Source organism: Pleurodeles waltl, chromosome 3_1 (assembly GCF_031143425.1).
Source record: "Pleurodeles waltl isolate 20211129_DDA chromosome 3_1, aPleWal1.hap1.20221129, whole genome shotgun sequence".
In the NCBI taxonomy this organism is placed as follows: Eukaryota; Metazoa; Chordata; class Amphibia; order Caudata; family Salamandridae; genus Pleurodeles; species Pleurodeles waltl.
In genome coordinates, this window is record NC_090440.1 from 1,898,397,541 (window position 1) to 1,898,425,150 (window position 27,610).

The 27,610-nt window shown below is 44.7% G+C and overlaps 1 protein-coding gene across 2 annotated transcripts in view; it reads left to right on the forward strand.

Annotated features, from left to right (window-relative positions):
* ICA1L (islet cell autoantigen 1 like) overlaps positions 1–27,610 on the forward strand; it is a 370,063-nt gene that overhangs the window by 306,662 nt on the left and 35,791 nt on the right. For both annotated transcript variants that reach the window (XM_069226037.1, XM_069226039.1), the window contains exon 12: positions 19,706–19,804. In XM_069226037.1, the coding sequence (XP_069082138.1) occupies positions 19,706–19,804 (99 nt within the window). The remainder of the gene's footprint in view (positions 1–19,705; positions 19,805–27,610) is intronic.

Consider the following 27,610-nt stretch of genomic DNA (forward strand, 5'->3'; position numbering starts at 1 on the left):
GGCTTGGCAGTCCTTCTTTTTTCTTCTTGAGGCCGCCAGGAATCTGGTGAGTAATGTTCAGGGTAGCTTGTAAATACTAGAGTTTCTAGTGTAGCCAATTGCTACTGTCCCTGAGGGTGGCTACACCCTTCCTGTGCCCACTCCCTTTAGGAAGGGGGCACATTCCTAACCCTATTGGTCCCTATCCTTGAAAACAAGATGGAGGATTCTGCAAGGAGGTGGGGGTCCCTTCAGCTCTGGACATCTTAGAGGTGGTCCTAGCAGCAGTGGTCACTCCTCCCTGTTTTACCTAATTTTCCCGTCGGACCGGTCCAGGGGGTGGGCATCTCCACTAGCTGGAGTGCCCTGGGGCACTGTAACAGGAGGCCTGAGCCTTTGAGGCACACCGCCAAGTGTTGCAGTTCCTGCAGGGGGGAAGTGTGAAGCACCTACACCCAGAGCAGGCTTTGTTCCTGACCGCAGAGAGCACAAAGGCTCTCACCCCATGGTGTCAGAAACGTGTTTGTTAGTGGCAGGCTGGCACAGACTGATCGGCCTTACATTAAAAGGTTGGGTAAAATACAGGGGGCATCTCTAACATGCCCCGTGTGTGCATTGTGCAATAAATCCAATACTGGCATCAGTGTGGGTTTATTGTGCTGAGAAGTTTGATACCAAATGTCCCAGCCTTCAGTGAAGCCATCATGGAGCTGTGGAGTTTGTAATGACAAACTCCCAGCCTATGTATTTAATATGGCCACACTACACTTACAGTGTCTAAGAGTGGACTTAGACACTGTAGGGGCACATTGCTCATGCAGCTATGCCCTTACCTGTTGTATAGTGCACCCTGCCTTAGGGCTATAAGACCTGCTAGAGGGTGACTTACTTATGCGATAAGTAGTGGTTTTTGGGCATGGTGCCCTGGAAGGGGTGCCATGTCAACCTTACCTTTTTCTCCCCACCAGATGACACAATCTGCAATGGCAGTTTTCATGTGCTTGGTGAGGGGTCCCTTAGGGTGGCACAATACATGCTGCAGCCCTTAGGGACCCTCCCTAGGTACAGAGCCCTTGGTACCACTGGTACCTTTTACAAGGGACTTAGCTGTGTGCAGGGTGTGCCAATTGTGGAAGCAATTATACAGTTTAGTGAAAAAAACACTGGTGATGGGGCCTGGTTAGCAAGGTCCCAGCACACACTCAGTCAAGTTAGCATCTATAGCAGGGAAAAAGTGTGTGTGTTTGTGGCGGGGTGGGGTAACCATGTCAAAAGGGGCACTTTCCTACGTGCTTATTGTCTCCCATTTTGTTTGACCTCATGATTGTGCCACTGGCGGCAGTCATGATATCTAGTGGAATGCCCTGGGATATACCGTTAGGTGATACAAGACATACAATCTTGTTTTTTGTAGATAATATGTTATTGTACATCTGAGATATTGCCGTGGATCTCCAGACAGTGGTGGAAGTTTTAGGGTTGAAAGTTAAGTGGGGAAAGAAACACTCCTGGCGTGGCTGGCTAATCCCTCAAAGGGGGGACACCCACTATGGAAATTAATACCTCAAAATGGCAGAGGTTATTCCGACAGAGACAGATCAACTAACATTTTCTTAGATACTACACCTCTCTATACACCAGCATCACGCAAAGTAGAGAGGCTGACATACAGGCTTTCCGGGAACCATTGCCACGCCGGAACCTCACTAGGGAAGAAAAAGAAGCATTAAGAGAGGACATTGAAGAGACGGAAATCCAAGAGGCCATAAAAGTCCTTGCAAGAAGGAAAACCCCGGGCACAGACGGACTCCCTATTGAATTTTATGTCACATACGTTCATCATCTGGCCCCTAAACTTGTGACACTGTATAAAGCGGCGAGAGATCGGGGCAACTTCCAGACACGACAAGGGAGGAGTTGAGAGTCCCGCTATTGAAACCTGGCAAACCGGCGCATCACAGCAGGGCCAACAGGCCACTATCAATGCTCAACACGGACTATAAAATTCTCAGTTGGATCCTTGCAATGAGACTGCTACCTCTTATGACTTGCCTGGTCCATACGGACCATGCAGGGTTTATCCCCACATGTAACACAGCCCAGAATATCCGGCGGGTTATCAACCTTTTAGACGCTGATATTCCAAAAGGAAGAACTGCTGCTGTATTTGCCGTCGACATAGAAAAGGCATTTGACAGCTTGGAATGGAACTATCTCTGTGTGGTCCTAGAAAGCATGGGGCTGGGGGTGAGATTTATTAGATGGAGCACGTTGCTGTACACAGATCCCAAAGCCTGTTGCAAACTGGAACCACAATATCGGAATTATATAGCGTGGAGAGGGGCTCACGTCAGGGGTGTCCCCTCTCGCCCTTGCTATTTGTGCTGGCAATGGAACCATTGGCCGCCCAAGCACGGACAGCTCTTTGGTATCAGGGATTACAGCACGCTGATACCTCTCACCGTATAGCGCTGTATGCAGATGATCTCCTTATGTTCCTATGAGATACGGCGTCGGAACTAAGGGGGGGCCCAGACGCTCCTAGAACAATTTGGCATGATATCAGGGTCACAGCTGAATTGTCAAAAATCACAACTCTACCCACTATCTGCAGACCGTGACCCACCGGAGGGCTTAGAACATGTTCCCTGGAAACCTAGGTGCATGACCTACCTGGGTCCCCCATCTACCTGAGAGTCAAAGTCTATCACACTAGGGCTGGTCTGTTAGAAGGTAACATAGGCAATGCCACTAGAGCGCTGAAAACTAGTCTGGAATTTTGAAAGACACTTCTTTTGTTGGTGGCGGGGAGAATAGCACTCCTCAAAATGGTGGCTTTGCTGAGACTCTTTTGCGAACCTGGCGCTATGGATACCTGCTGCAGTCTTTAGGGAGTTAGATTCCCTGATCACTGTGTTTATTTGGGGAACTGGGAGGCGCTGAGTGGCCCTTGCCATAATAAAAATACCAAGGGCGGACGGGGTCTGGGGTCCCAGACTACGAATCGTACTATCTGGCGGCCCAACTACAATGGCTGACCCAGAGGATAGCGGGGTGTCGACTGTGAACTGGTGGTTTGGCTTCAACGGTCCCCCATCTCCCTCAACTGGTGGGAACGCTATTAAAGTTCACCGGACCCACTCCCTTAGACCCCCAAGAGGTCCGCGTCATACGCAAATACTGTAAGAGATGGCTCCTAAAAACCAACATGGGTACACCTTACTCACCTGACATGCCAATGGCTTGGCTGATCTGGGTGCCCCCCCAGGGAGATGGGGGGGGGGCATCACATCCTGAGTGGACGCAGGGGCTACACAGCTGGGGGACCTGTACAGAGATGGGGGGCTTCTCCCCTTTGAGGTATTCCGGCAGGAATTTGATTTCCCACAAGGTCACTTTTTGTTACATCGTGCTGTTACCCTTGCTATCCAAAAGCATTGGCACTTGTGACGAATAGAACCGCTGCCCCATGGAGTCAGCAACTACATAATAACCTCAGAAGGTACCTACAAGGAAGTAACCTGCCTATACAGAGCAACCCGGAGGATCTGCAAATAAAGTGGGAGAGAGAGTTGGGGATTCCAATACCAGAGATCCCCAACAATACACTTCTAGGTACTGCATAGGGCCTATCTCACCCCTAGACGGCTCTGCGAACACTTTCAGGTAATAGATGCTAAGTGTCCACGTTGCAGAGTGGAAGCCACAGAGTTCATACACATGCGATGGACCTGTACGAACCTAATTGCCTATTGGCGTGGGGTGACAACCCACATGGTGGAGGTCCTAGACCGAGATATCACTTGAACGCCTGGACATTGTCTCCTCCACTGGTTCCCCCACACTCCCAAGAAGAAGGCTGCTACCAGACTTCAGGACCTTGCGTATATACCGGCAAAGAGGGAAATAACAAGGAACTGGAAATGTCCCGCTGGCCCTGGACTAATTAGCTGGAAGAGGGAATTGGAACGGTGGGCGGAATATAAGAGTTTAGTCTTCAAACGAGAGACCAGGCAGGGAAGGGGTTCGCCGGAACTAGCACAAACTTGAGAGCAATTGGTGGAGGCCCTGAAAGATAAGGATCGGCTATCCCTCAATGAACATATAGAGACCTTACCAGCAGCTGCCCGCCAGGAGTAGACACCTCCCCGAAGAAATTAATGAATGGCCTATTAGGAAAACTAGTTCAGTAAGGCTATCGAGCTAGCATTCACCTGGAACTACTACCCCAATATACAGTGACACTAGGGGGGATGGGAGTGCTCTGTGATGGGAACCACAAACATTCAAATACTTTGGTAATAATTTCCACCACAGTGAAGTAGATTTGCTACAGGTTAACTTTAGGAGAGTAATGCACTCCTTCAACTCCCAAATCGGATTCTGTAATACCCTCCTGCTATCCTTTACAGGGTCATATTGTAATAGCGATAACAGTAATTGTCCCCAGGTAAACTTAGCAATTGTGTAAGGGGCTGACTCTAAATGTCCAAAAGTCATCCCATCACCCAAAATACTTCAATTTCTAGGGGTCATCATAGACATCCAACTTGGAAAAGTCATTCCTTCAGGGGAGAGAGTGACAAAACTGCAAGCAATGGCAAATGCTTTTTGTTCACAGCAGGTATTTTCTGTCAGAATGTACAAAACTCTGATGGGCCTCATGTCATTATGCATTGATTTAGGGCCTGATTTAGATGCTGACGAAGGGAAGTACTCTGCCATAAATGTGACGGATATCCCGTCTGCCATATTAGGATCCCATTATATCCTATGGGGATTGTAGTACGCCGGACGGAATATCGATCATGTTTTTGACGAAGTATTCTATCCGCTAACATCTAAATCAGGCCCTTAGTCTCTTTCTGCAGGCTCTGAATGAGGCATATGCAGCATAGGTTGGATCTGCAGTAGACACAAGGAGCATGTAATTGTACAAACGCAGTACAGATGACTTTTAGGCTCAAACCAACCTTAAATATGGTGGTGATTTCCAACTGGTCTCACCGCAGGGCTCCCTTTCCAGCCTACAATTGACAGGTTAATGAAGACAATGGACACACATTGTTGGAAGGATAGGGAGCCCTTGCAAGAACTATCCACAAATGATCTCTGATCAGAAATAGAGATGGAGGAAACACTCCACGTAAACATCCTCGAGTTACAGGCCGTCAGCTAGGTCTTCAAGCTTTCCTAGCATGACATGCAGGCTGTGCTGTGTTGATCAAAACAGACAACGCAACCTTGCTCTAGTACATCGTAAAATAGGTTAAAACGGGATCTCCTTCTCTGTCAGAAGAAGCACAGATGCCATTGTGAATTAGGTGGATATTGCTGTGACAACCAGGCAGATGTGCTCAGTCGCACACTCTGAGACGGTCATGAGCAGGAGGTCCATCAAGACCAAGTATAGGTTTTTATTTAAATGGGGGTAACGGATGCTAGATCTGTTTGCCAACCTACCCAACAGAAATGGTGGTTCTACACCAGTAGGTTTTGGTATCCTAGGGCAATGCTTTTTCAAAGACTTGGCAGAATGTCTTTACTTACACCTATCCGCCATTTACCTGTATTCCCACAGTACTGAGGACCTGAAAACTGGACTTTGATCCAGTTCAGTTGCCACGGCGTGACCATGTCGATATTGGTACAGTGACCTTCTGGGACTGTCTGCTCACTTAGAGAGACAGCTCATGAATCGTTCTAGGCTTCTCTCCTGAAACAACTTAGAAATTATGCATCAAAATAGATAATCACTCAGCCTGACGGATAGGTTCCTGATCATCTAGAATTGGGCCATCAGGATATCCTAGCAGATGGCAGAAAAGTTTATAGGGTAAGTAAGACCTTTGTCTTCATGGGAAACAACTTTTAAACAATCTTCAAAGGTGCAAATTTTGTCAGAAATTCTTATTTTATCATATAAGAGATGCATATTTCTTTAGTAAAAAACATTCATTCTTATACTTTGAATTCAATCACTAGGGTGCTCCTATAGTGACGGTGCAGTGAAAGTGAATGAATTGAAAATTGTTTGTGCAAATGTGCTCTGTACAATATATACAAGATGTGGTTAAAACTTACGTTTTCTGCGATCTTCCATAGGTGGACTCGTATTACTCCAGAAGTCACTTTTTAGTCTCTCTCACAAAATCCACAATATCAAAATGTCGACATTTCGACCTTATTTATGTAGATTAATCTATCCGGGGTCATCATCAGGACTGTCAATTTGCTATAGGTACTACTTGCGTCATCCAGTAGAGGAAAAAACAAACCACATGGAGGTTTACAAGGAGAGGACCTATTAACAAGATCAAAAGTCAAATGGAGGATGAGATTAATAAACTATTACCCTAAGACAGAATAGGATGTCTATCTGGTGCTACCTATAGCAAATTTTGATGCTCCCTTTTAAACCAATGCATAGAGCATGCAAAAAAGCACATCACATGGAAAATGGCACTGTTGCTGGGTCTAACTTCAGCTGAAATAATTAGTGAGCTGCAAGTATACACCATAATGGAGCCATTCCTCTAATTTACTAAGGGCAGGGTATTTTTGTGCACCAGTCTAAGGTTTATGGCCACCAAAGTCCCATTGGATTTTTATTTGAATGAGCTGGTTATCCTTTGGTCATATTTTTCTAACCCATGCTTCTCAGCAGGAAGTTCTCACACAAATTTTATATGGACAGAAATAAGGACTTAAGCATTTCAGGTCTATTATGTGTCTCCATTCAGCCATTCAGGCAATTGTCACCTCTTTTCCAAACATGCATTCCACATGCCAGCCTGCATCAGCCTGGTGCAGTGAAGGCACATTTTTTCAAAAGCATGGCGACTACAGTGACAGTCTACGCTGGAGGGCCTCTGAATTACATTTGCTATGCACACGTGGAGAAGCAGGCACACGTTCACCAAACACTACTGCCTGGATATGAATGCAACAGCCGACTAATCAGAAGGGCAAGCAGTTTTACGCAACCTATTTCAATAAAATTAGCATGATTTGCGCTTTATTCAAAATGTTATGTACAGTTTGCTATTCGGATTCGAACATGTGAAACTATGAAAGATCCAGTGCTAGAGAAGAAATTAGTTACTTGCCTGTAACTCCAATTCTCCAACGTTGATATCTTTCATTGATTCTTTCTGCCCAGTCAGAAGTTCATTGCTATTGTATATATTCATCAGACTTGTGCTGTGAATTCTGAGTTACGTTTCATTGATTTCATTGATTCTTTCTGCCCAGTCAGAAGTTCATTGCTATTATGTACATTCATCAGACTTGTGCTGTGAATTCCGAGTTACGTTGGACTCTAGGGCAGGGTAGAGAGCCCAGCACTTCCACATTATTGACTGAAGTTTGGGTTGTTTCAAATGAGGTGTAGGTGCTACTAAACACATAAAGTTGTAGGGCCTATATCCATTTTAACACTGTTATTGAAACACTGTTATTGATTTTGTTATTTAAAGTTACTAGGGAAGGCCAGTCTGTCGATGGGGAATGATTTAAGCATGTGAATTTATGAAGGATACCAAAGCTGGAAAACTTGAGTTAAAGGTAACTAACTGATATCTTTGTCCACAAAAATGTGTAGATATTCGGTGATTTTACCCAAAGTTTGAAGTTTGCACAGTGTTCTAGGTAACTAAAAACAGCGGGGCATTCACATAAGCCACCCTGCCCTGGATTCCCTGTGTGCCCAGTTTTTAGAAATGTCTGGGGTTTATAGGTTTCAATGGATGTCAAGTGACCTAGGACCATATTTCGCAGTAAACCTGATCCCAAGATTAAATGGAATTAAAGCAAAGATCTTGATGTTTCCATAGTGCATTTTGGAGACTGTCCAGTCCCAGGTGATGGACCCACCCTGGCAAGTGGGATGCCATATTTATGGGAGGAAGTGTGCAAACGCTGTGTGGAAGCATTTTTGATGTTTCCTGCACATCCTGGACTTTTCCCACAAACATATGTAAAGAAAGTATGTGACTTTACCCAAAACGTTTGATGTTTGAAAGACATTCTGGATAAGAAACATACCATGATGCACACAATCCACACCACTCCGAACTCCTGTGTCAGTTTCAGTAGACTTCTCAGTTTTGTAGGTTTCATTCACTGCGTGCCAGCAACTAGGGGCGCACGTACAGCAAACAGTCACCACGACTGCAGTAGTCAGTATTATCGAAAATCATTTCATGTCTATATGTGGTCATGTTTTGTGGTGTTTTCTATGCCATGCAATTGGCCCACTCACACAGACGGGATACCGTTTTTTTTAAGAGACTTTACGAATGCAGAATAGTATAATGTGTTAGTATCTATTGATTTTCTGTATATTTCTAGTTCAGACAAAAAAAAACATTTAAGTAAATACACTCAAAACCACCAGATATTATGGCTACTTTAAAATTTGCTAGCTTGAGTGAAGGAAAGTGTCAACTCTTGTAAAAAAAAACAAAAAACAATGAGGTGAGGATTATGAGTTTACTTTCTTCTTTTTAGGTCGAGCATAGCAGCACACAAGTGCTGCTTTTCCAACGTATTGGTATGTATCTGGGCTTTTAACCACGCCCATCACTACCACTCATTCGTGGGCTTGCCTTTCAAAAATCCTTTGATGACATTGGTAAATGGTTTACGTTTGTCCCTCCTTGGGGAGGTTTTGTTACCGCCTTGGCCTTCGCCCCTGTTAAATGGCTAATTGCACTTTTGCCGATAAGTTTCACTCCGAGCGATCTTCGTTTCCTTTTTGTATCTCCCCTTCATGCTGATGCTCATGTGAATCAGCTTGCTTATGTGAAACTGTTTTAATTTAAAATTTATGTGGCAAGAAAAGAAAAGTCCAGTAAGGAGTTTACAACGCTAATATCTCTAACTTGAGCAAATGCGAAACCCATTGCATTGCAAAAGCTTGTTTCTCTCAGCAGTCATCCAAGGCAATTTGTAGCAAATAGAACAGTTAATCAAACAGTAAATGCTTTTAGGATGACAACTCATATGAGTGCCATGAGTCCAGAAAGAGGCTTCTCACACAATCAGCAGCTCAGGTTCCTCTAAATAATCGCTGTGGAGAAACATCACCTTAGGCGAAGCCCTCATAGGCCATACGTGATCCACAAAATGACACACCCTTTTTTAGTCTTAATCTACCATTGAAAAACAGTTCATATAATTTCCATTATATTATATATACAATGAAACAAAATACCATTTAGTGTAACAAGCAAAGCACAAAATGAGTAATACCCGTCATTGAAATATATACCTTCATGCAATAAAGCCAGATAATTACTCCTCATGAAGGAAAATGGCTCCCTCTGCATTTCCTTCATCTCAGGTGGGAAAAATATTGCCTCTATCAATTGAAAACTTTCCATCACATTAATGAAGACATCTTTTATTTTGACAGAAATTTCTAGCCACAGATTCCTTGCTTTGTGAATCTACCCAGGTGCAAGAGTGGAACTGGAAACTCTTGCAGTAGCTTCTGCATGCCGACAGATGGCACCATTAGCATTGCTTCGTATTACCTCTGGAAGTGATTACACAAGGCTGCATATAAGCACCACTCCTGCACACTGATGTTAGTTCCATTGTTACGCATCCTTTGACATGAATCAGAAGATCCACTCCAACCATGTGTTGAAATGTATTTTTAGCAATACTTAAAATCATGGTATGCATGCCAGAAGCAGATGTAGGTCATGGCTCTGCATATGTGCCAGGAATGGCAACATGCCTCAGCACCAAATGTGACTCAAAGTTCAGTGACTCATGCTCCCCAATACATCCCAGAATCACAGGAGTATGAGAAGTCAAAATATGTTGCTGAACACAAGTAGGGGGCCATACCAAACCACAAGGCTGATCATAGTTCAGGTCTCTCTCTTCAGGTAGATCAAAAGTGAAGGGACAAGTTGAAAAATAAACATAGAGTGAACAAGAATGTTCGATGTCCAGGCACTTCTGCTCTCGGGAGAGGTCTTACAGTCTGCAGTCTGGAAACCAGAGTTTGCCTTAGCCTTACTCTTTGTAACCAAAGCTATATATGACTCCTATTCACGCCAAGTTCTTCAGGCAATTGTCGAAGCCGCAGTAGATTGAGGCTTTCAAAGTGAAATGATTTGCTCCCTGTGGCCTTATACTCACCAATGTTCAACTAAGCTTCTGGGTCGTCTGTAGCCATATACTGATGTCTAGCCTTCTGGACAATATTCTGAAATACCCATTCATTTTAGATCAGTGAAGGGTTTAGTGATAGCTAGTATGCTATTTTATAAAAGACTAGATTTTTCAGATCCTTTGACCTTGGGCGAGTACCACTACTTACCATGTGGACTCTAATGTGCTTTACTGCACATGTGAAATCAGAAGTGGTGGATGTCAAACAACAATCTGGCATATAGCAAGCCCTTGGCCTTCTTCCTCCATTAACCTTGCTAGGGTCCAGTACATCATCCCTAGGATGGAGAGCCCATTTGGACGACATGGAGTTTGGTCTCCATCAGAGCAATGCTACCACGTAAACCTGTTGGAGCCGTGGCTTGTTTCTTCATCATAAAAGCAAACCAGTTCAGTCAACATTATCTGGTAGATGATACTTCGCACCTTAACCTGGCAGTGGATAAAGAGATCTTCTCTCAGTGGGGTGTGCCCCAAGAGGATCTTTTTACTAGTTCAGAAAATGTTCAATCTCATGTTCCATCTTCAAAATGACTTAGCTCTCCTTTACGCATTCCTACTGTTCATGCTTGCTGTACTGTTTTGGGACGATCTGTTCCCACAGCAAGGCCAAGTGTTTCACCTGAACCTCAACAATCTGCACCTTCATCGGTGGAGATTGCTCCAACTTATTACCAGGCTAATCAGTTCCTCCCACATTCAGCAATAACCTATTTTAACCGCTGAAGCACTACGCCCTTACACCCTTGCTGAAACATCTTTCCTTGGACCTTCACAATCTGTCCAACTATAGGCTAATCTCCGGTTTATGCAAAAAAAAAAAAAAAACAAGCGATGGACGGAATGCTGCACAATGTCAAACATTTGCCCCCAGTACAGAGATCTGGGCCTAAATCCATCGATTTGTTGCTGCCCATGCCATTCCAGTTTGGACCCAGACTTATGAAACCGATCCCAGGATGCTTGTTTATGGTCCAGGGAGGACATGGCCTGGCAGTTCGAGCTGGACTGTTCCCATGGGGAACAGGGTCAAGACTGAAAAGTATAAGGCTGATTCCAAACTGGGGTGGCATAATGACCAAAAGAACGATGGATTAAACCCAGATCTGTGACTGGGGGTGAGTGGTTAAAAAGTTTCAGCAATCCGTCCATCATCCTTTTGTGTTGCTAATTTCCGGCTTACCCTGCCTTGCAAGGCCCTCAAAACAGTAGTAGCATACTGATTCTCCTTTTACCAGATGAGATAGGGTGATGGGATGACTAAGGGCCCGCTGTGGAAGAAATTATCAAATGGGACATTTCTGATAATTAACACGTTTCATGTTTTAAAAGGGAATGTTTCTGGGTCCTTCAGTCACAGGCCACGATAGTAACAGATGCAGGCTGGGGAGCTCATTCAGAAGGGCATATTGAAGAACGTCTTATGCGCGAATTAGCAGAAAACTTGCATTTAAACCATTTTAAATCAAAAGCAGCGTAACTATCCTTAAGGGTTTTTCTCGGATTTTTGCTTTAGGATTGTCCCTCAAAAGCATCTATTCTGAAGTCAATCCATAAGGTAATATTTTGCAAAATGCGTTAACTAAGTTACAGCTGGGTGCTTTTCATCTTTTCAGATAGTGAGATATTCCTAATAAGAGGAGCACATAGAGCATAAGAGTGTTTTCTTCTGACTTTTGTCTTGTGGAATGAGGCATACGCCTTACACCTAACTGGTGTAGATCTGTTTATCTGATAACAAACGAAAATGCTAGCTAGCTATAGATGGTTTTGATTGTGCTAAACCAGCGCACATAAATCCATAGTTTTAAAAATGTTTGATAACGATCTCTTGTTGATCTTACCAAGATAATAATTTAAAGCTCTTAACATTGAATTTATTGTGAGCCCTTTATGCTAGAGCAGTCGGACTACGGGAAAAAAGACAGATTAAATGGCTCAGATAATATGCAAAAATGTTGGTGAAAGGGATAGTGAACCATGTTGTACATTATGGGGGGCATGTTCTGGAAATCCACACAGTGACACTGGTTAAAATAAATTGATAGGTTTGGTTATAATGGACGGTGTTACTGTGTACATTGTATATGTTCACTAATAAAATGCCAATAAAAAAATATTTGAAAAAAGCGATGGTGAAAGAGGTGCTTGAGAATGGGATGTGTAGTAGGCGGTAACAGCACCCAAATATAGAGGAAAATGGGAGATTAGATTTAGCCACATATTAACCTTAAGGCCCAAATATCTATTCTTGCATTCACCTGCTTCCCTAAAAGCTAAATGCATCATCTTTCACTTCAGGGTGTATGTTTATCTATTAGAAGGCTGGTTTGCCTCTTCCTTTATGAATTCAGCTGAAAATTATGAATGCTTTTACCCAGGAGCCAGGCAATGAAGTTCAGCAATGGGATTCGCTGGTGAAGGCTCTTGAGATCTTGGCACCACTGTTCTGCGGCCCTTCAGAAGCCTCGGGGATCATTCTTTTTTTTAAAAACAATATTTTTATTTTTATTTTCAATCCACCTCCAACGGGCACCAGTATCAGCACTTTTCTGATACAGCAGCACAAATAACGCAGCACACACAATAGGCCTTTCATCCAAGCGCCTAGTATCTAGGCACTAAAACAACAAATATGTGCAGGACAAAGCAATGACAGCCATAGGCTATGTTTCCCCTTGTCCCGAAACTCACATAAGGGTATTGTCAGTTGGTAATCCTGAATCAGCCCCAGTGGATTCCAGCCCATAAAAGGCCCTCCACCAGCCCCAGACCTTGGCCTGACAGTTCGAGCTGGACTGTTCCCATGGGGGACAGGGTCAAGACTGATTTGCATATGGCTGGGTCCAAACTAGGGTGGCATGGTGAGCAGAAGAACGATGGATTAAACCCAGATATGTGACTGGGGTTGAGTGGTTGAAAAGTTTCAGCACTCCGTCCATCATCCCTTTGTGCTACCCCCTTTTTCTTCACCTCACAGATCAAGGCCAGTAGGTGTGGGCCCCAGCATGTTAGCTTAGCGCTTGAAGAATTCGTCCAGGATGCTGTTGAGGCCTGGCGTCTTCCCTGAATTCAGTTTAGCGATGGCCGTGAGGCCTTCAAACAGCATGAGCTCTTCTTCCAGAGCCTCCCTCTCTTCCGCTCCCAAGGTTGGGGTGTGTATTCTAGTCAAATAGGTTGCAATCTCAGAGGATCCACACAGTGTTTTCACTGCGTAATGCTCCTTCTAGTACCGGGCAAATTAGTGGACAATCTGGACATCTGTGTCGCAATTGTTTCCCGCCTGATAGACTATGCTGTGTGCCCACGGGCCTCTTGTTCCCTGCGTCCTATCCAAGCCAGGACTTTGCCTGCTTTGTAGCCCGTGTCATACAGGCCTTGTAGGGAGGCCATCATCAGCTTTGCTTTCCCTTACGCTACATCCCAATATTCTGCCTGTCAGGTTGTTAGGTGCCTCGAAAGCAGGACATCTGTGGCCAGGTCGGGGTTCCCTTCAAGCTGCCAGATCTGGCATTCCAAATCCTCAAGTTCTGCTTGTTCCTGTCTTTTCTTTTGGGTGATGAGGTTTTGCGCTCGGTCTCGAATCACTGTCTCAAATGCTTCCCATAGTGTTATCTTGGAGGTGACTGAGTGCTCATTTTCTGTAAAGTACAATTCTGAGTCTACTCTTATGCCCGTAGCCACTCCGTGATCTTATAGATCCCATGCGTTCATTTTCCACCCAGTAGCACTTCTGCCTCTGAATCTACCCAGGCAGACCAGTAAGGGCGAAGGGTCCATTAAGCGCCGTGCCAGATATTCGGCCAGGGTAATTTCACTCACTACGCCCCTTGGTACGAGGACATAATCAAGTCTGGAGTAGACCGTGTGGGTTCCTGAGAAGTAGGAATTTGCCCTGACTGAGGGATGTAGGGTACACCATGTGTCTTTCAGACCCATGCGGTCCATGAATTGCGCAAGTGTAGTCATCTGATGAGGTGCTGATTGAGGGCCCGAACGGTCCTGAGTCACATCCACAACATCATTAAAGTCACCCCCCACCATGTGGAGCACTGAGGTGGGTTCCAGAAGGCCAGTGTCTGTGTTTGTAGTCGGGGTGTAGCATAAAGACTCACCAGAGTCATTTCAGTCTGTCCCTGGAACCTCTGTACTCCCACGTATCTTCTGCTAGGGTCAGTCCAGATTTTGGACACTCGAAAGGGGGGTGTTTCTCTGCGGTAGAATTAACACCCTCCCTCCCACCCCCCCACGTGCAACCATGACCACCGCACCCTCCCTCCCCCCACCATCCCCACCACCACGGGATCCTGAGGTAAAACCTGCATGAGTCAGTAGGGGTGCATATACCATGCTGGCTCATGCGGGTTTGTTCCCTCGCTGCAAATATGTTTCTTGAAGGTAGATCACATCCAGGTGTAGCTGTTTAAGGCCCTCTCCTAATTTTGTTCCCCAGACCATTGACGTTCCAGGTACGTATTATAAGGGAAGAATCTGCTAATTGTCCAGGTTGTGCCATCCCCGTGGAGTGTTTATAATGCTGCTGATCCGTTTTATGTGGTGCTGTGAACCAAACCAGTATCCCTGTCGGCCCGTCTCTGCCAGTGCAAACAATACAAGAAAAAACATGAATAAACCAACCCGCCATCCAACCCCTCACCCCTCTCCCACCCCACCTCCTGGCACCTCCCCATGATTCGGAATCAAAATACCTGATCCAAACTGGACATGAAGAGGATAGGAGAGGTCTGTAGCCCACCACCCTGTATTCAGAAACCCAAGAGGAGATACTTGCAAAGTATGCAATAACATTTAAAGAAAGAAAAGAAAAATGGAGACAAAAGGAAAGAAGAGAAAAGAGAAACACACGCACTCCCAGTTAGAAGGTGAGAGTGGCTTTTGGGGGGAACGAAGAAACACAGGGCCACTTTCTCTTCTCCGCCTGGCCCAGTATCTGGAGCAAGCTGCGGTAGCCATCTTGTATGGTTTCCCCATCAGGTCAGGGGGAAACCTGGCCCACAGAATCCCTCTCAAGGTCCGCAATGTCCACCATCAAGGAGTGTTCCCCATCCTAATCGGATGACTAGTCTCTCTCAGACAATTCTGGTGTACCAGGCTTTCGCATGGTAGGGTGGGTCAGTTAATTGGGGGGCCGGGTTAGTTCACTCCCTGGATCAGAGGAGGGATCAGGTCGTGGTTCTTTTCTGTTCCATTAGGTGTCCTTTTCAAAGTGCGGCTTTTGCGCCTTCTCCTCACAGTGTATGTCTTGGGTTGTGCTTCCTCTGCCAACGTCGTTAAGTGATTTGCCCAACCCCCCTTCTCAGTCCACCGTGGCAGCCGCTCCTCAATCCAGGTCCAAGCCTCCTCCGGGGACTGGAAGAAGTATTTGCCCTTGTATAGGAGCTTAACCTTTGCTGGGAACTGCATCATATATTGCAGTTGGAGGGCTCTCAGCTTAATTTTGAAAGAGTCGAAGGTGCATCTCTGCACTTCTCAGGAAAAGTCATGGAATATCATTATCTTCGAGTCATCATATCGAATCTCTCCCATCTGATGCACCTCCTGCAGTATCAGATCTCTATCACGGATAAAATGGGGTGATCGCTGGTCGTGGTGATGCTCCTTGAGGGGGTGGACGGGGTATGGAGGGGGGAGTCCCCACCATGAAAAAGCTGGCAGAAACAGGCCTTGTGATCTGCGCTTTCAGCGCCGCCATGGCTGACCACGACTCTGACCGCCATTAGCCCGTCGGGAACCATGTTCCCGGCGGCAGTCCCTTGGCAGTCCGACCGCCAAGGTTTTAATGTGGCTGTCAAACCTCCACCGCAGCAGGACCGCCAAAGTCATAATGAGGCCCTTAGACTGTAAAATTCTTTGGATGGTCCTAGCAAAACAGATTAACAAATGTTCCTCTGCAACTGATACATTCCGACCAGTTAGGCTCTGTGCTGAATAGAAACACCTATCCAAACATCAGACATTTATTCCAATTTTTAAATAAGCCTTCTACTGTGGCCCAAGTACCAGTGGTGATTTCCATTGAACTAGAAAAGGCCTTTCACACACCTCAATGGGATTACCAGTTCATGGTTATGGAAGATGTGGGCTTTTGTGAGGAAATGATGGCATGGATCAACCTACTTTTCCAGGAAACCATGTTCGAGTATATAACTACCCAAATAAGTTGTCACATGATTATGACAGGTGGAAAAGGAAACTCAGTTCTGTCACTTCCCTAGTAGCACTCGCGATGGAGCTACTATTGTCAATAATTTGCGGAAAGGGAGTTTACAGGGGTGTGGTGTTGGATGGCTGCACACACACAATCTCATAAGCAGGTGATGAACTGATTTACCTGTGATGCCATCAGATGCTTCCAGCCAACCAAAGTGTATAGCTTGCAAGTGAACAAGGAATAATCATGTCTATTTCCACTCCGACTACTGGCAGACAAGAACTCCATATACTGCCCCTTAGATTTGAAAAAAACAACATTTAGGCACAGATCTGCCATTTAGACTCCACGGTAATAGATGCGAATATCACCAAGAGACTGAACTCAAAACGGACATTTATGTTTACTGGAAAAGACTACTGGGAGCATTGCTATTTCAGAGATGGTGATGCTAACAAGGGTTTTGTACTTCTTTACAAATCCGCCCCTCATAATGCCCCAATATTTCCGGATTCTTAACTTTAAAATGATTGCTCTGATCTGGAGTGGAGAAGATATGAAAATACATTGCAAAAGACACATGCACCAATTAAGGAAGGTGGCCTGGTACTCCAAATGCTTAATTTTGCTGCTTAGCCACTCAACTTCGTTGGGTAAGAAAATGGTTCATAGAAATAAAGATAGAGAAATATATTTCAATGAAATATCCAGAAATGCAACACTCCTGGAGGTAATATTTGACTCAATGAGCAAATGTTTACTTCACATTCACCTTGTAAAGATGGCCAGTCGTTGCTGGAGACTGTGCTTCAAACATTCACACCTTCATATACCACAGACTTACTGTAGTGGTACTACCATAGGTTTGGGAAACTGCAAAAGCAGTTGTGAACTAAATCCGGTGTCTCCAGAGAAGATGACTTATCTGTTAACACGCCACAAACGAGTTTAGCAATTTTAGGGAACAAGAATCAGTTCCTGCAGGCCACGTTTTAATGTACGCCTCTCTTAGTGGGTCGATCCAACTGGACTGGAGATAGCATACAGTAGATCCCCGACACATGGTGTCCTGGCCTTACCCTTCAGACTGGGGACTCTAAGAAGTTAATCACAACTTTATACTGCCATTCAGGGTATGAGACCACACTAGAACAACTGAGGCATAAATGGATAGTGAAATAGACTGTGACTGGTGCTTCACGTTGCGATTTTCACCCAGGCTTTCCACCAATGTAAGATTCAAATTCATGCAGCACAACCTTATAAATCCAACTTAATCTGGTTCGGCAGTGCCTACGTCACATATTCCTGACTGCAGTGGAAACTTGCCCAAGATGTGACCCAAAGAGGGCAGACTTTTATCATAGGTTGTAGACATCCCCTTCCCTAAACCCACATTGGTCGAAGGTCACAAACCTAGTAACAAATCTCACCAGCAAAGCCCATATTTAGAAATCTCAAGTTTGTCTGCTCTGCCGTATGCCCACACCAAAAAAGGAAACAAAACTAAAATGCACATTTGCAAACCTATTGCTGTTATTGGCCGAGAAGTATGTTGCAATGACATGGAGAACTCTTTTCACCTCACCTTTTCCATATATGTAGGGAGAAAGTACCGAAATGGGCAGAAGCAACAAGAAATGCAAACATTGCCAATTTCTGAACAACAGAAAGACGGGGAGGCAGAATATTAAAGACTGTTTGAAACACAATCCTAATTACCCTATCTGGGGGAGAGTAATAAACATCCCTAGGCTCATGACTAGAATGTTGTTGTGACATGCACAATTAACTTATTATCTCATAGTCAAGACTTAAATATACAAAGAACCGACTTATTAGATTTGCCATAAGGCAGAAAAAAACCAGTATTGGAGGAACATACTTCACCACAGAACTAATAAAAGCTTTTTTGGACAAGCGAAAACAAGTCAGTGTTCAACGTTGTTATACCTAATTTTAAACAGGCATTTACATTGTTAGAGATATACAGTTGCTTTTTTTAGAATTGTCTCTCTGAAATGGCCTGCTTCAGACTGTGAAAAAAAGTATTTTCATCTTTCTCAGTTGTGAGGACACTGATTTTTTGACTGGTTGTTGTGTTAGTTTATGAGAAAGATTGGTGGTTCAGCAGCAAAACCCTCAACTGTTTAGTAGATCCTGCGTACAGATGAAGCTTCAACATCTAACCGGTGACTGGAGAGACTCTTGACAAAGAGTGTCTCAGTATGGAGCAGTTAATTAAGCTGTTTCCCTGAGAGGTCTTGTGGTGTTCCAGAGTTGCTCTGAACAATTGCTTAGGTGCACACATCATCTTCCTTAGTACTTTCTGTGATCCCTTTTCTAGCCTGAGACCTAAAAGGAGTCTCCTTCCTATTTCCTATTCCCTAATAGGTCAAGCTTAGTCCTGATGCAAACTCCATTTCTGTCCTTCAGCCTCCTTAGGCATTTTATGACATATGCCACACTCCTCAACTCTGTGAGAATCTGGCAAGCAACTGTGTGGTCTTCTTTCCAGAATTTATTACAGGGTGGACACTTGTCAAAGGGCAAGGTGGATTTAAAAAAAAGCTATAAAGAGGTTTTCCCATGGGTGATTTTGGGGGCAGATACCCGAACACATCTACTAAAACCATGAAATTCTCAGCGCAATGGGCTATTCTTTTGATAGGCCAGCCTAAAATAGACTGATTGTATTAAAAAATACATCATCATAGAATCGCTCATGATGTATTTTGGGGCATTGCAGTTCGCAAAGCCTTAGACTGGCAAATATTCCATAAGTGTAAGCAAATGCACAAGAGCATTATTTATTTCTTTGAGAGGTCAAAATATGTTGCCGAATACAAGTTTTTTTTGTTCAGAGACGGTTTCAAATTGACATTTTAATTCAAGTGTACTAGTGACCATATATGATTTGAATTGGCTTTATTAAAAAAAGACATAAATAGTTTTTGACTCCTGTATTGAGAGAATCCTTATAGGATTATTTTTAAAAGTTAAAATGATACCTATTGTGTTTTGAGACCACAGATGACGATATTTTTTGCTTTGGCATTATAAGAAAATCTTACCATGGAGAATTGTTATTTTACTTTTTGCATCAGGTTGTTGATTTACTGAAAAACTTTGCCTTCCCTTTGTGGTTTTCATGGACTCTTTTTCAGTGTAGCATGGATTCTTTATGATGCACATCAACATTACATGTGATATCTTTGGTAAACTGTTGAACAAAACTACTTTTGGTTGAATGTACATGTTTTTTAATAGAATCAGGTTGCTGTTTATGGATTAATAATAAACATTGTTATTGTATTCTCTCTGCTATAACATTTTTAATAACTAGATGCTTTCTTTTCTTAGATTGGTCCTCTCAGGCAGTCTCTACACCTCAGCCTTCTCAACTACAGTCTGTTAGCCAACCAGTACTTTCACAGAACCCACCAGCAAGATCAACCAAGCGTAAGTAGTCTTACAGGATTATGAGAACTGCCTCTTTGGGTATTTGGGTGCACCACGAGAAATGATTGCATGATCATGTGTGGGAAAATCTTCACAATCTTTTGGAGAGTGAGAGAAGGTTATTTACATACAGATAGATGCAAGATTAGTCGTTATTCTATTCACAATATTTATGAAGTGGTGGCTTCAGTTATATATTAGTTGCAACCAAAAAATGCAGTTGCAGCAAACGTAGACATTTTATTCTTGAATCTTTTTATTATGAGCTAGACACTGGAACTATGTGATTCTGTGGATGTAATGACTTATGCATAACTATGGATTTACCACACTTGAGTCATAATCCACAACATGCTGGCACAGTTGCAGATTTCACAAAATACCCATTACTTGTTGCTTTATTACACACAGTTGCTCTGTGCTAAGGTTAACTGTTCATCTTTCAGTTACCAATTGGTGTATTCAGATATTAGATTGGCACTATTCAGGCAAACATTTCCCCAGACGTTCTTAACGTCTTATGAGATTACTTATTTGTTCTATCAAATGGGCAATACGTGCCTCACTTTGCTTCACTCGGAATCTCAGTCTGAGCCCTTTTTCATCAAATAATTCTTTAAACTTGGTCTGGGTATAGCCCTAATGCGCACAAAAGGGTAGGATGTCACTTGGCCTTCGTTAACTGCATCTGCCCTTTTATTGAGTGAAAGAACGTATTGGCCTGCACCAGCTTCATGATTTCCATGATAAGCCGGTCTTATCACTAGCGTTTCCCAAATTGTACTGCCAGTCATGGCTATGGGTTTACTTGTTATGGTTGCATTTGTTAGTCTTTGGTGTGCCCCCGTCTCATTAATCTAAAAAAATCATTTTGCTATGAGCCAGATCTTCAGATTCCCCTGATTTATTTCCAATGAGGAGCTGTGGTAATTGATCCTGCTTTCCATTCCAACTATGTGTGAATTTTTTAAATATGTTTATTGAGTATTTTCATAAGAAATGGCCATTACGCACATGTTATTACAAGGCTGTGGAGACAGTACCCACTGAGCGTTATGCACTCACTTTTCAAGGGTAAAGAAGATACCACCACAGAACAAAACGCAGTTACAAAGTAAGAAGTAATTGAAAAGGTATGAACATTAAAAGAAATGTCATTAAAAGAAATGTATAACTGTGGTTTAGGCCATCGAAATCTGTGACAAGGATGTGACCGAAAGTGACAGCTAATCAATTAATAAAGGTTAAGACAGATAAAATAATGGTTGATAGTTGTCAGAGGGAACAGGTGTCGCAGTAGCTCTCATTGTACCAGGCTGCTGGATTTGGGCGGCAGCATCACCAGAATTATGGGGAACTGAGTCAAATCCCACACCATGTGACAATTGTCGGCCTAATCCGTTTCCGGCCAGCTAGCAACACCTCATCTTTGCCCAAGAGCAGGAATGATTTGTGGCAACCGGGCACATGACATTGTGACTACTCAGGGACATCGTGGTGGATTAGACCTCATCCTTTTCTTTCAGTTACGTTAGTCTCACACATGCAGAGACAAATGGAGGCAGGAAATGGTTCAATAAGATTTATTGAATCAGCTATGTCTTAGATAAAATAACATGAAATGCAATAATTAGAATGAAGAAACATACTAGAAGCAAAATAGTGACAAGAAAAGTGAAACACAGGAAAAGTCCCACCATACTGTCACTATGCATGATATATGTCGTTCCTACCTAAGCTATGAGCACAGCAGGATAAGCCTTAATCTGCACTTCAGGATTCTCCCTGAGAAGACATCATCCCCCATACCTGAGTAGGACAGTAGCCTGTTATCTATAGAGACACCATCCCCATGTGGGCTAGGGAACCGGTGGTCTCAGCAAGCAGCTGTAACAAATTCAGACAGCATGCAGCCATGGTCATCTGGATGGAACTTCTCTCTAACATGCATGGACAGGGAAATGTTTTTATGATAAAACAACTGATGTTTTGAGAGTGTCCCCACATAAAAATGTGTGTATTTCTGTGAATGTTAGAGGCACAGTGTACCACTTGTGCCGACAATCCTATCTCGCTGCAGCCTTGAAGACAGCACAGAGTAAAAGAATGTTGTGCTAAGAAATGTAATGCTTTCCTATGCTAAGAACAAATAGGTAAAGAAAATGAAACACCACCACGAATGTGGCTGATTGTAAAAGAATTAGATTAATTAAAATACAATGTTACTAAGTTAAAGGGCACAAGCAGCAGGACTAGTTGCTAAAATAATGTGCCCGCAGACATCACTAAAATGGCTCTACAACACCGGTCATGATGAATTATTAACCTGCTTAGAATCAGATTTCAGTAATAGCTCATCCATACCAGATTTCGAGATATCTCCTAGATCAGCATTTTAATAGTCCATTCATAGCATCCTCGAAACTCTGTGTGTATGATTTGAGACTGCCGGTGTCACAATTCCAACTCTCTGTACCTACTGCAAGTTTGAACAGGTCACAACTATGTGGCGTGTACTACTATACACTCAATGTATGAGGGAAAAGACCTAGAGATTTTTCAGTCTGTCTCAGCATTTCAGAGAGCATATTTAGCTTCAATGTGGCCATTTTTGTATGCGAGCACACACAGCCTATGCATTTGCACGCCAGGTCCTATACTCAGTTAACATCTCCTCCGATAATAGGATCCCCATCATCTTCCTTCATTGCTTCTGTGTCTGTGACAGAAAATGCTTCTGTGTCATGTTTGGAGGTATCATTTTCAGGAAGGTTTATTTTTGTCCAAGTACACCTACTGCAAACAGACTATAATATCATCCCTTGGACCCTTCTCACTTTAATCTTTGTGGTGCAAGATTCATAGTTGTATAAAATGGCCTCTTCAGCACTCTTAATTATGTTGCATGCCCAGAACTGGGGAAACATTATTCCTCATTACTAATTGATTCTCTTTGATTGTGTCTCCACTAGGAAAACTACACTAGGGCTATGTGGTTTCAGGTAACTTCAGTTGTTTGATATTTATGTGTCAGGTTGAGGCCCTTCACATTGAGTGAGCAGTAGCAGTCTGAATCTAGCTGCTCATGCTGCACAAATTCCCAACACAATTCGGTAGAGGCAACCTCCCACATTGCAGTGTGTACACACCACAAAACTCTCATTTGTCCCAAAATTAAACTCCCTATCCAACGTGGCTCAGATTTTACCAATTCCGTTTGGCCCTTTTAGCCGCATCCACCTGTTATCACAACTATTTCACTATAACTTTTTAATTTTGAAACAATTGTAATGATCAAATTCCTCTGCTCTCAATTCCTGTGTAATCTATCTCACAGGAGACTTTTCTAAGCCCTTCAAATATGTAGGAACTGACATATTACCCCTTTCTCAATGGTCACTTTGCCCCCTCTCACACTGTAAACTAAAATCACTTCATGGTAAGACCTTTCCCCAATATTCTTGTATCTGTCTGATGCCTCTTTCTGTTTCTCTTCTTTGTCACTGGTTCTCATAACTGTTGTTGCTCTGCTGTCTGCTTGCCTCATATTATAGGATGCCATTGGTCTCATTCTCTTATGTGAGTCCTAGAAGTGCTCCTTGTTAGAAATTGGTCTCTAGTTGGCAGAGGTATGCACCCTATCCAAGTAGGGACCACAATCCTAGTCAGGGTAAGTCACAACACAACCTAAATTATCCTATGCTCTCCCTCCGGTAGCTTGCCACAGAGCAGGCAGGCTTAACTTGAAAGGCAATGTATAAAATATCTGGGAAATAGCTCATACAGTAACACAGTGAAAGCACCACAAAAGGTACTCCACACCAGTTTAGGAAAATAGATAATATGTATCTGAATAAAATAGACCAAAATGTCGCAAATCCTATATACACAAGTAAACATATGAATTTTGCAAGATTAACTCTTAGTATAGCACTTAGAAACACAATATTTCTAACAGGGGCTATTACGACGTCTTGATGGAGTCGTTCCCAAAAGCCCGACGCCACCTACGAGGGAGTTTGGACCCCAGACACAGTACCTTTAATAAACCAGGAGACTAAGATGTAGCACAGAGTCAGAGAGATGAGGCATGGCTGGTGTGTCGTCGGTTCCTGGCTGGGGCCAGGGAGGTGAGGCGTCAGTTCCTTACTGCTACGCAGGGGTGGCGTGGCGTTGTTTCCGTCCGGTTGCAGGGGAGGTGATGCGGTGTTGGTGGCAAGGCGTCGGTGACCCAGTGGGGTTGATGAGTCCAGCAGGTCAAGACGTAATGTGTCGACTTCAGTGTCACGATCACACCGCAGGACTTCAGCTGCGTCTTACGTTGCCGGCCGCGGTCTGAGAGTTCAGCGAGGTCCACAGAGCAGGCAGCGACGTGGCGTAGGACAGTGGTGCTGGTTCTGGAGTCGTTGAAGTCAGTGAACTTGCTAGGAGTTAGTAGATGAAGTCTTTGTTGGCCCTATGACTTCACAACAGGAGACAATGTCAATCCAAGCCCCTGAAGAGCACTTGTGGAGGAAGGCAGAGTCAGAGAGCAGCCGGGCAACAAGCAGCATAGCAGTCCAGATTAGTCCTTTGGGCAGCTCAGCAGTCCTTCTGACAGAGTGTAGTTGCAGATACAGAAGTGTCTGATTTGATGGGGTCACAGACCCAGCATATATACCCAAAAGTGTCTTTTGAAGTGGAGGAAACTTCAAAGAGTGGTTTTGAAGTGCGCAAGTTCCCCTTTCAACCCAGCCCTGTTTGTCAGGAGCCCTGTGGGGGGTTATCAGTCCTTGTTTGAGGCGGGCCACTAGTCTTTGAAGTGTAAGAGAGAGCCCCTCCACCCTTCTTACCCAGCGAGATCCATCTAAAAGCAGATGGATGCAGATGCAGCTGAGTGTCCTGTGTTTATGGCTGTCTGGGTGGAATGCACAAAGGGAGCTGTTAACCAGCACCAACCAGACTTGGATTCGAGACAGGCTGTAAGGCACTGATGGCAGCAAATGCAGGGAAATGCCTACTTTCTAAAAGTGGCATTTCTGAAATAGTAATGTAAAATCCAACTTCACCAGTAAGTAGGATTTCTTACCACCATTCCAACCCTACCAACTATGACAAGTCTATTCCTTTCAGATCAGAAATTACCACTTAAAAGATTATAAGGGAATTTCTAATGCTGGCCTATTAGAGGAGCAGGCTACATAATAGTGAAAAACGCCTTTGTTTGTTTTTTTCACTACCAGGACATGTAAAACTTATAAGTAAATGTCCTGCCTTTTACTTACATAGCATACTGCCCCCAATTGGTTACCTAGGGCATACCTTAAAGTGTGACTTATGTGGAAGAAAAAGGGAATTTAAGGCTTTGCAAGTACTTTTAAATGCCAAGTCGTAATGGCAGTATAACTGCACACAAAAGGCCTAGCAATGGCAGACCTGGGATATGGTTAAGGGGCTACTTTGGTGTGTGACACAATCAGTGCTGCAGGCCCATTAGTAACAATTTACAGGCCCTAGACACATATAGTGCACTTTATTAGGGACTTACAGGAAAATGAAATATGGAAATTGGGAATGAGACAATGTTACCACGTTTAGGAGCGAGAGAGAGAGCACAAGCACTTTAGCACTGGTCAGCAGTGGTAAAGTGTGCAGAGTCCTAAATCCAGCAAAAATGAGATCAGAAAAATGGAGGGAGGAGGGCAAAAAGTTGGGGGAAGACCACCCTAAGGCTGTCAGGTCTAACACTGCTCCTTTAGCTGACACAGTGGTGGTTTCGTCCATGTCATTAAGATCCATCTGTATCAGATTTGCATTTGGTTGAATATGGCATCAACTACAACACATTCCCCCTTTTCTTGGAGGTCTTGATTATTTGCCCTTTCAGTGGTTATGTTGTCATGATACTATCTGTAGATCTGTCAGTATATTTGGGATCTTACCTGCCCACTTTGAGCAGTCTTTTTATGTAAATGTAGGCATTTGCATAAAACTCTCTGTGACTTTCAGTAATGTTTGGACACATAGGCCCTCATTCTGACCTTGGCGGTCGGCGGAGAGGCGGCGGTCGGACCGCGAACAGACCGGCGGTATTAAAAATGGCATTCTGACCCTGGCGGGAACCGCCAACACAGCCCGCCAACTTAACACTCCGACCGCCACAGCGGTACAAACAAACAGCGCGGCGGTTCCCGCCAACAGCCCGGCGGCAGACAAAGTACCGCCCACCCTATTACGACCCACCAATCTGCCACCTTTTCCGGGGCGGGAGCACCGCCGATAAGAACACGGCGGAAACAGACTACGAACGGGAAAACGCTCACCTCTACGCACTCCAGGCGAGATTCCGGCAGTATGGAGCCAGAGTTACAGGTCATCCCCGCACTCCTATTCCTCCTCATATACCAGGAGCACGCCCGGCGGCGCGGAAGACATCGGTGAGTACTGCACCTACGACACAGGGGAGGGAAAAGATTACCGGCACACACCCACCCACCCACACCCACTACAACACACACATCAATGCATTTCCACAGATCACTGTCACAACCCACAAACCACCCCCCTCCGAAATAATGCAAAGACCAAAAGAAGAGATCATAAACGGGCAGATATATTGAAATATGTACGCCATTAATCCCAAAAAATAAATAAACTATGTACAAAATATATACAGCTACTAAATGTAGTCCAACCACTGTCCGTGGATCACAGGGGTCCTGTGCAAAGGGGCAAGGCCCAGTCCCACGACAAGAACTCCACGGAGAGAACACTGCAGGGGCATCAGAAAGAAAATAGGACAGGCACCTCAGGGGGAAGGGAAGGGGGGGCACCTCAGCCACTTGAGTACACGACGCCAGATCCACGAGGGGACTCCATGACCACTGGGCCATCCTGGGGAGAGCAAAGCCACAGTCCATACAGTCCATACAGTGGGTGGCCTGCCCACTGGGCCATCCTGGGGAGAGCAAAGCCACAGTCCAAACAGTCCATACAGTGGGTGGCCTGCCCACTGGGCCATCCTGGGGAGAGCAAAGCCACAGTCCATACAGTCCATACAGTGGGTGGCCTGCCCACTGGGCCATCCTGGGGAGAGCAAAGCCACAGTCCAAACAGTCCATACAGTGGGTGGCCTGCCCACTGGGCCATCCTGGGGAGAGCAAAGCCACAGTCCATACAGTCCATACAGTGGGTGGCCTGCCCACTGGGCCATCCTGGGGAGAGCAAAGCCACAGTCCATACAGTGGGTGGCCTGCCCACTGGGCCATCCTGGGGAGAGCAAAGCCACAGTCCATACAGTCCATACAGTGGGTGGCCTGCCCACTGGGCCATCCTGGGGAGAGCAAAGCCACAGTCCATACAGTCCATAACAGACCCCACTGCCACTGGAGGAGGCAAGTTGGCCAGAGGACATCCTGCAGCCCTGCCCGAGATAGATCCTGCCCTGCCACGTCTGCCAAAGGGCCAGCGGTTCTTGCCCTGAAGGGCCCAGTTCAGCGGTTCTTGAGACGGCGGGGCCCAGTTCAGCGGTTCTTGCCTTGAAGGGCCCAGTTCAGCGGTTCTTGCCTTGAAGGGCCCAGTTCAGCGGTTCTTGCCTTGAAGGGCCCAGTTCAGCGGTTCTTGCCTTGAAGGGCCCAGTTCAGCGGTTCTTGAGACGGCGGGGCCCAGTTCAGCGGTTCTTGCCTTGAAGGGCCCAGTTCAGCGGTTCTTGCCTTGAAGGGCCCAGTTCAGCGGTTCTTGCCTTGAAGGGCCCAGTTCAGCGGTTCTTGAGACGGCGGGGCCCAGTTCAGCGGTTCTTGCCTTGAAGGGCCCAGTTCAGCGGTTCTT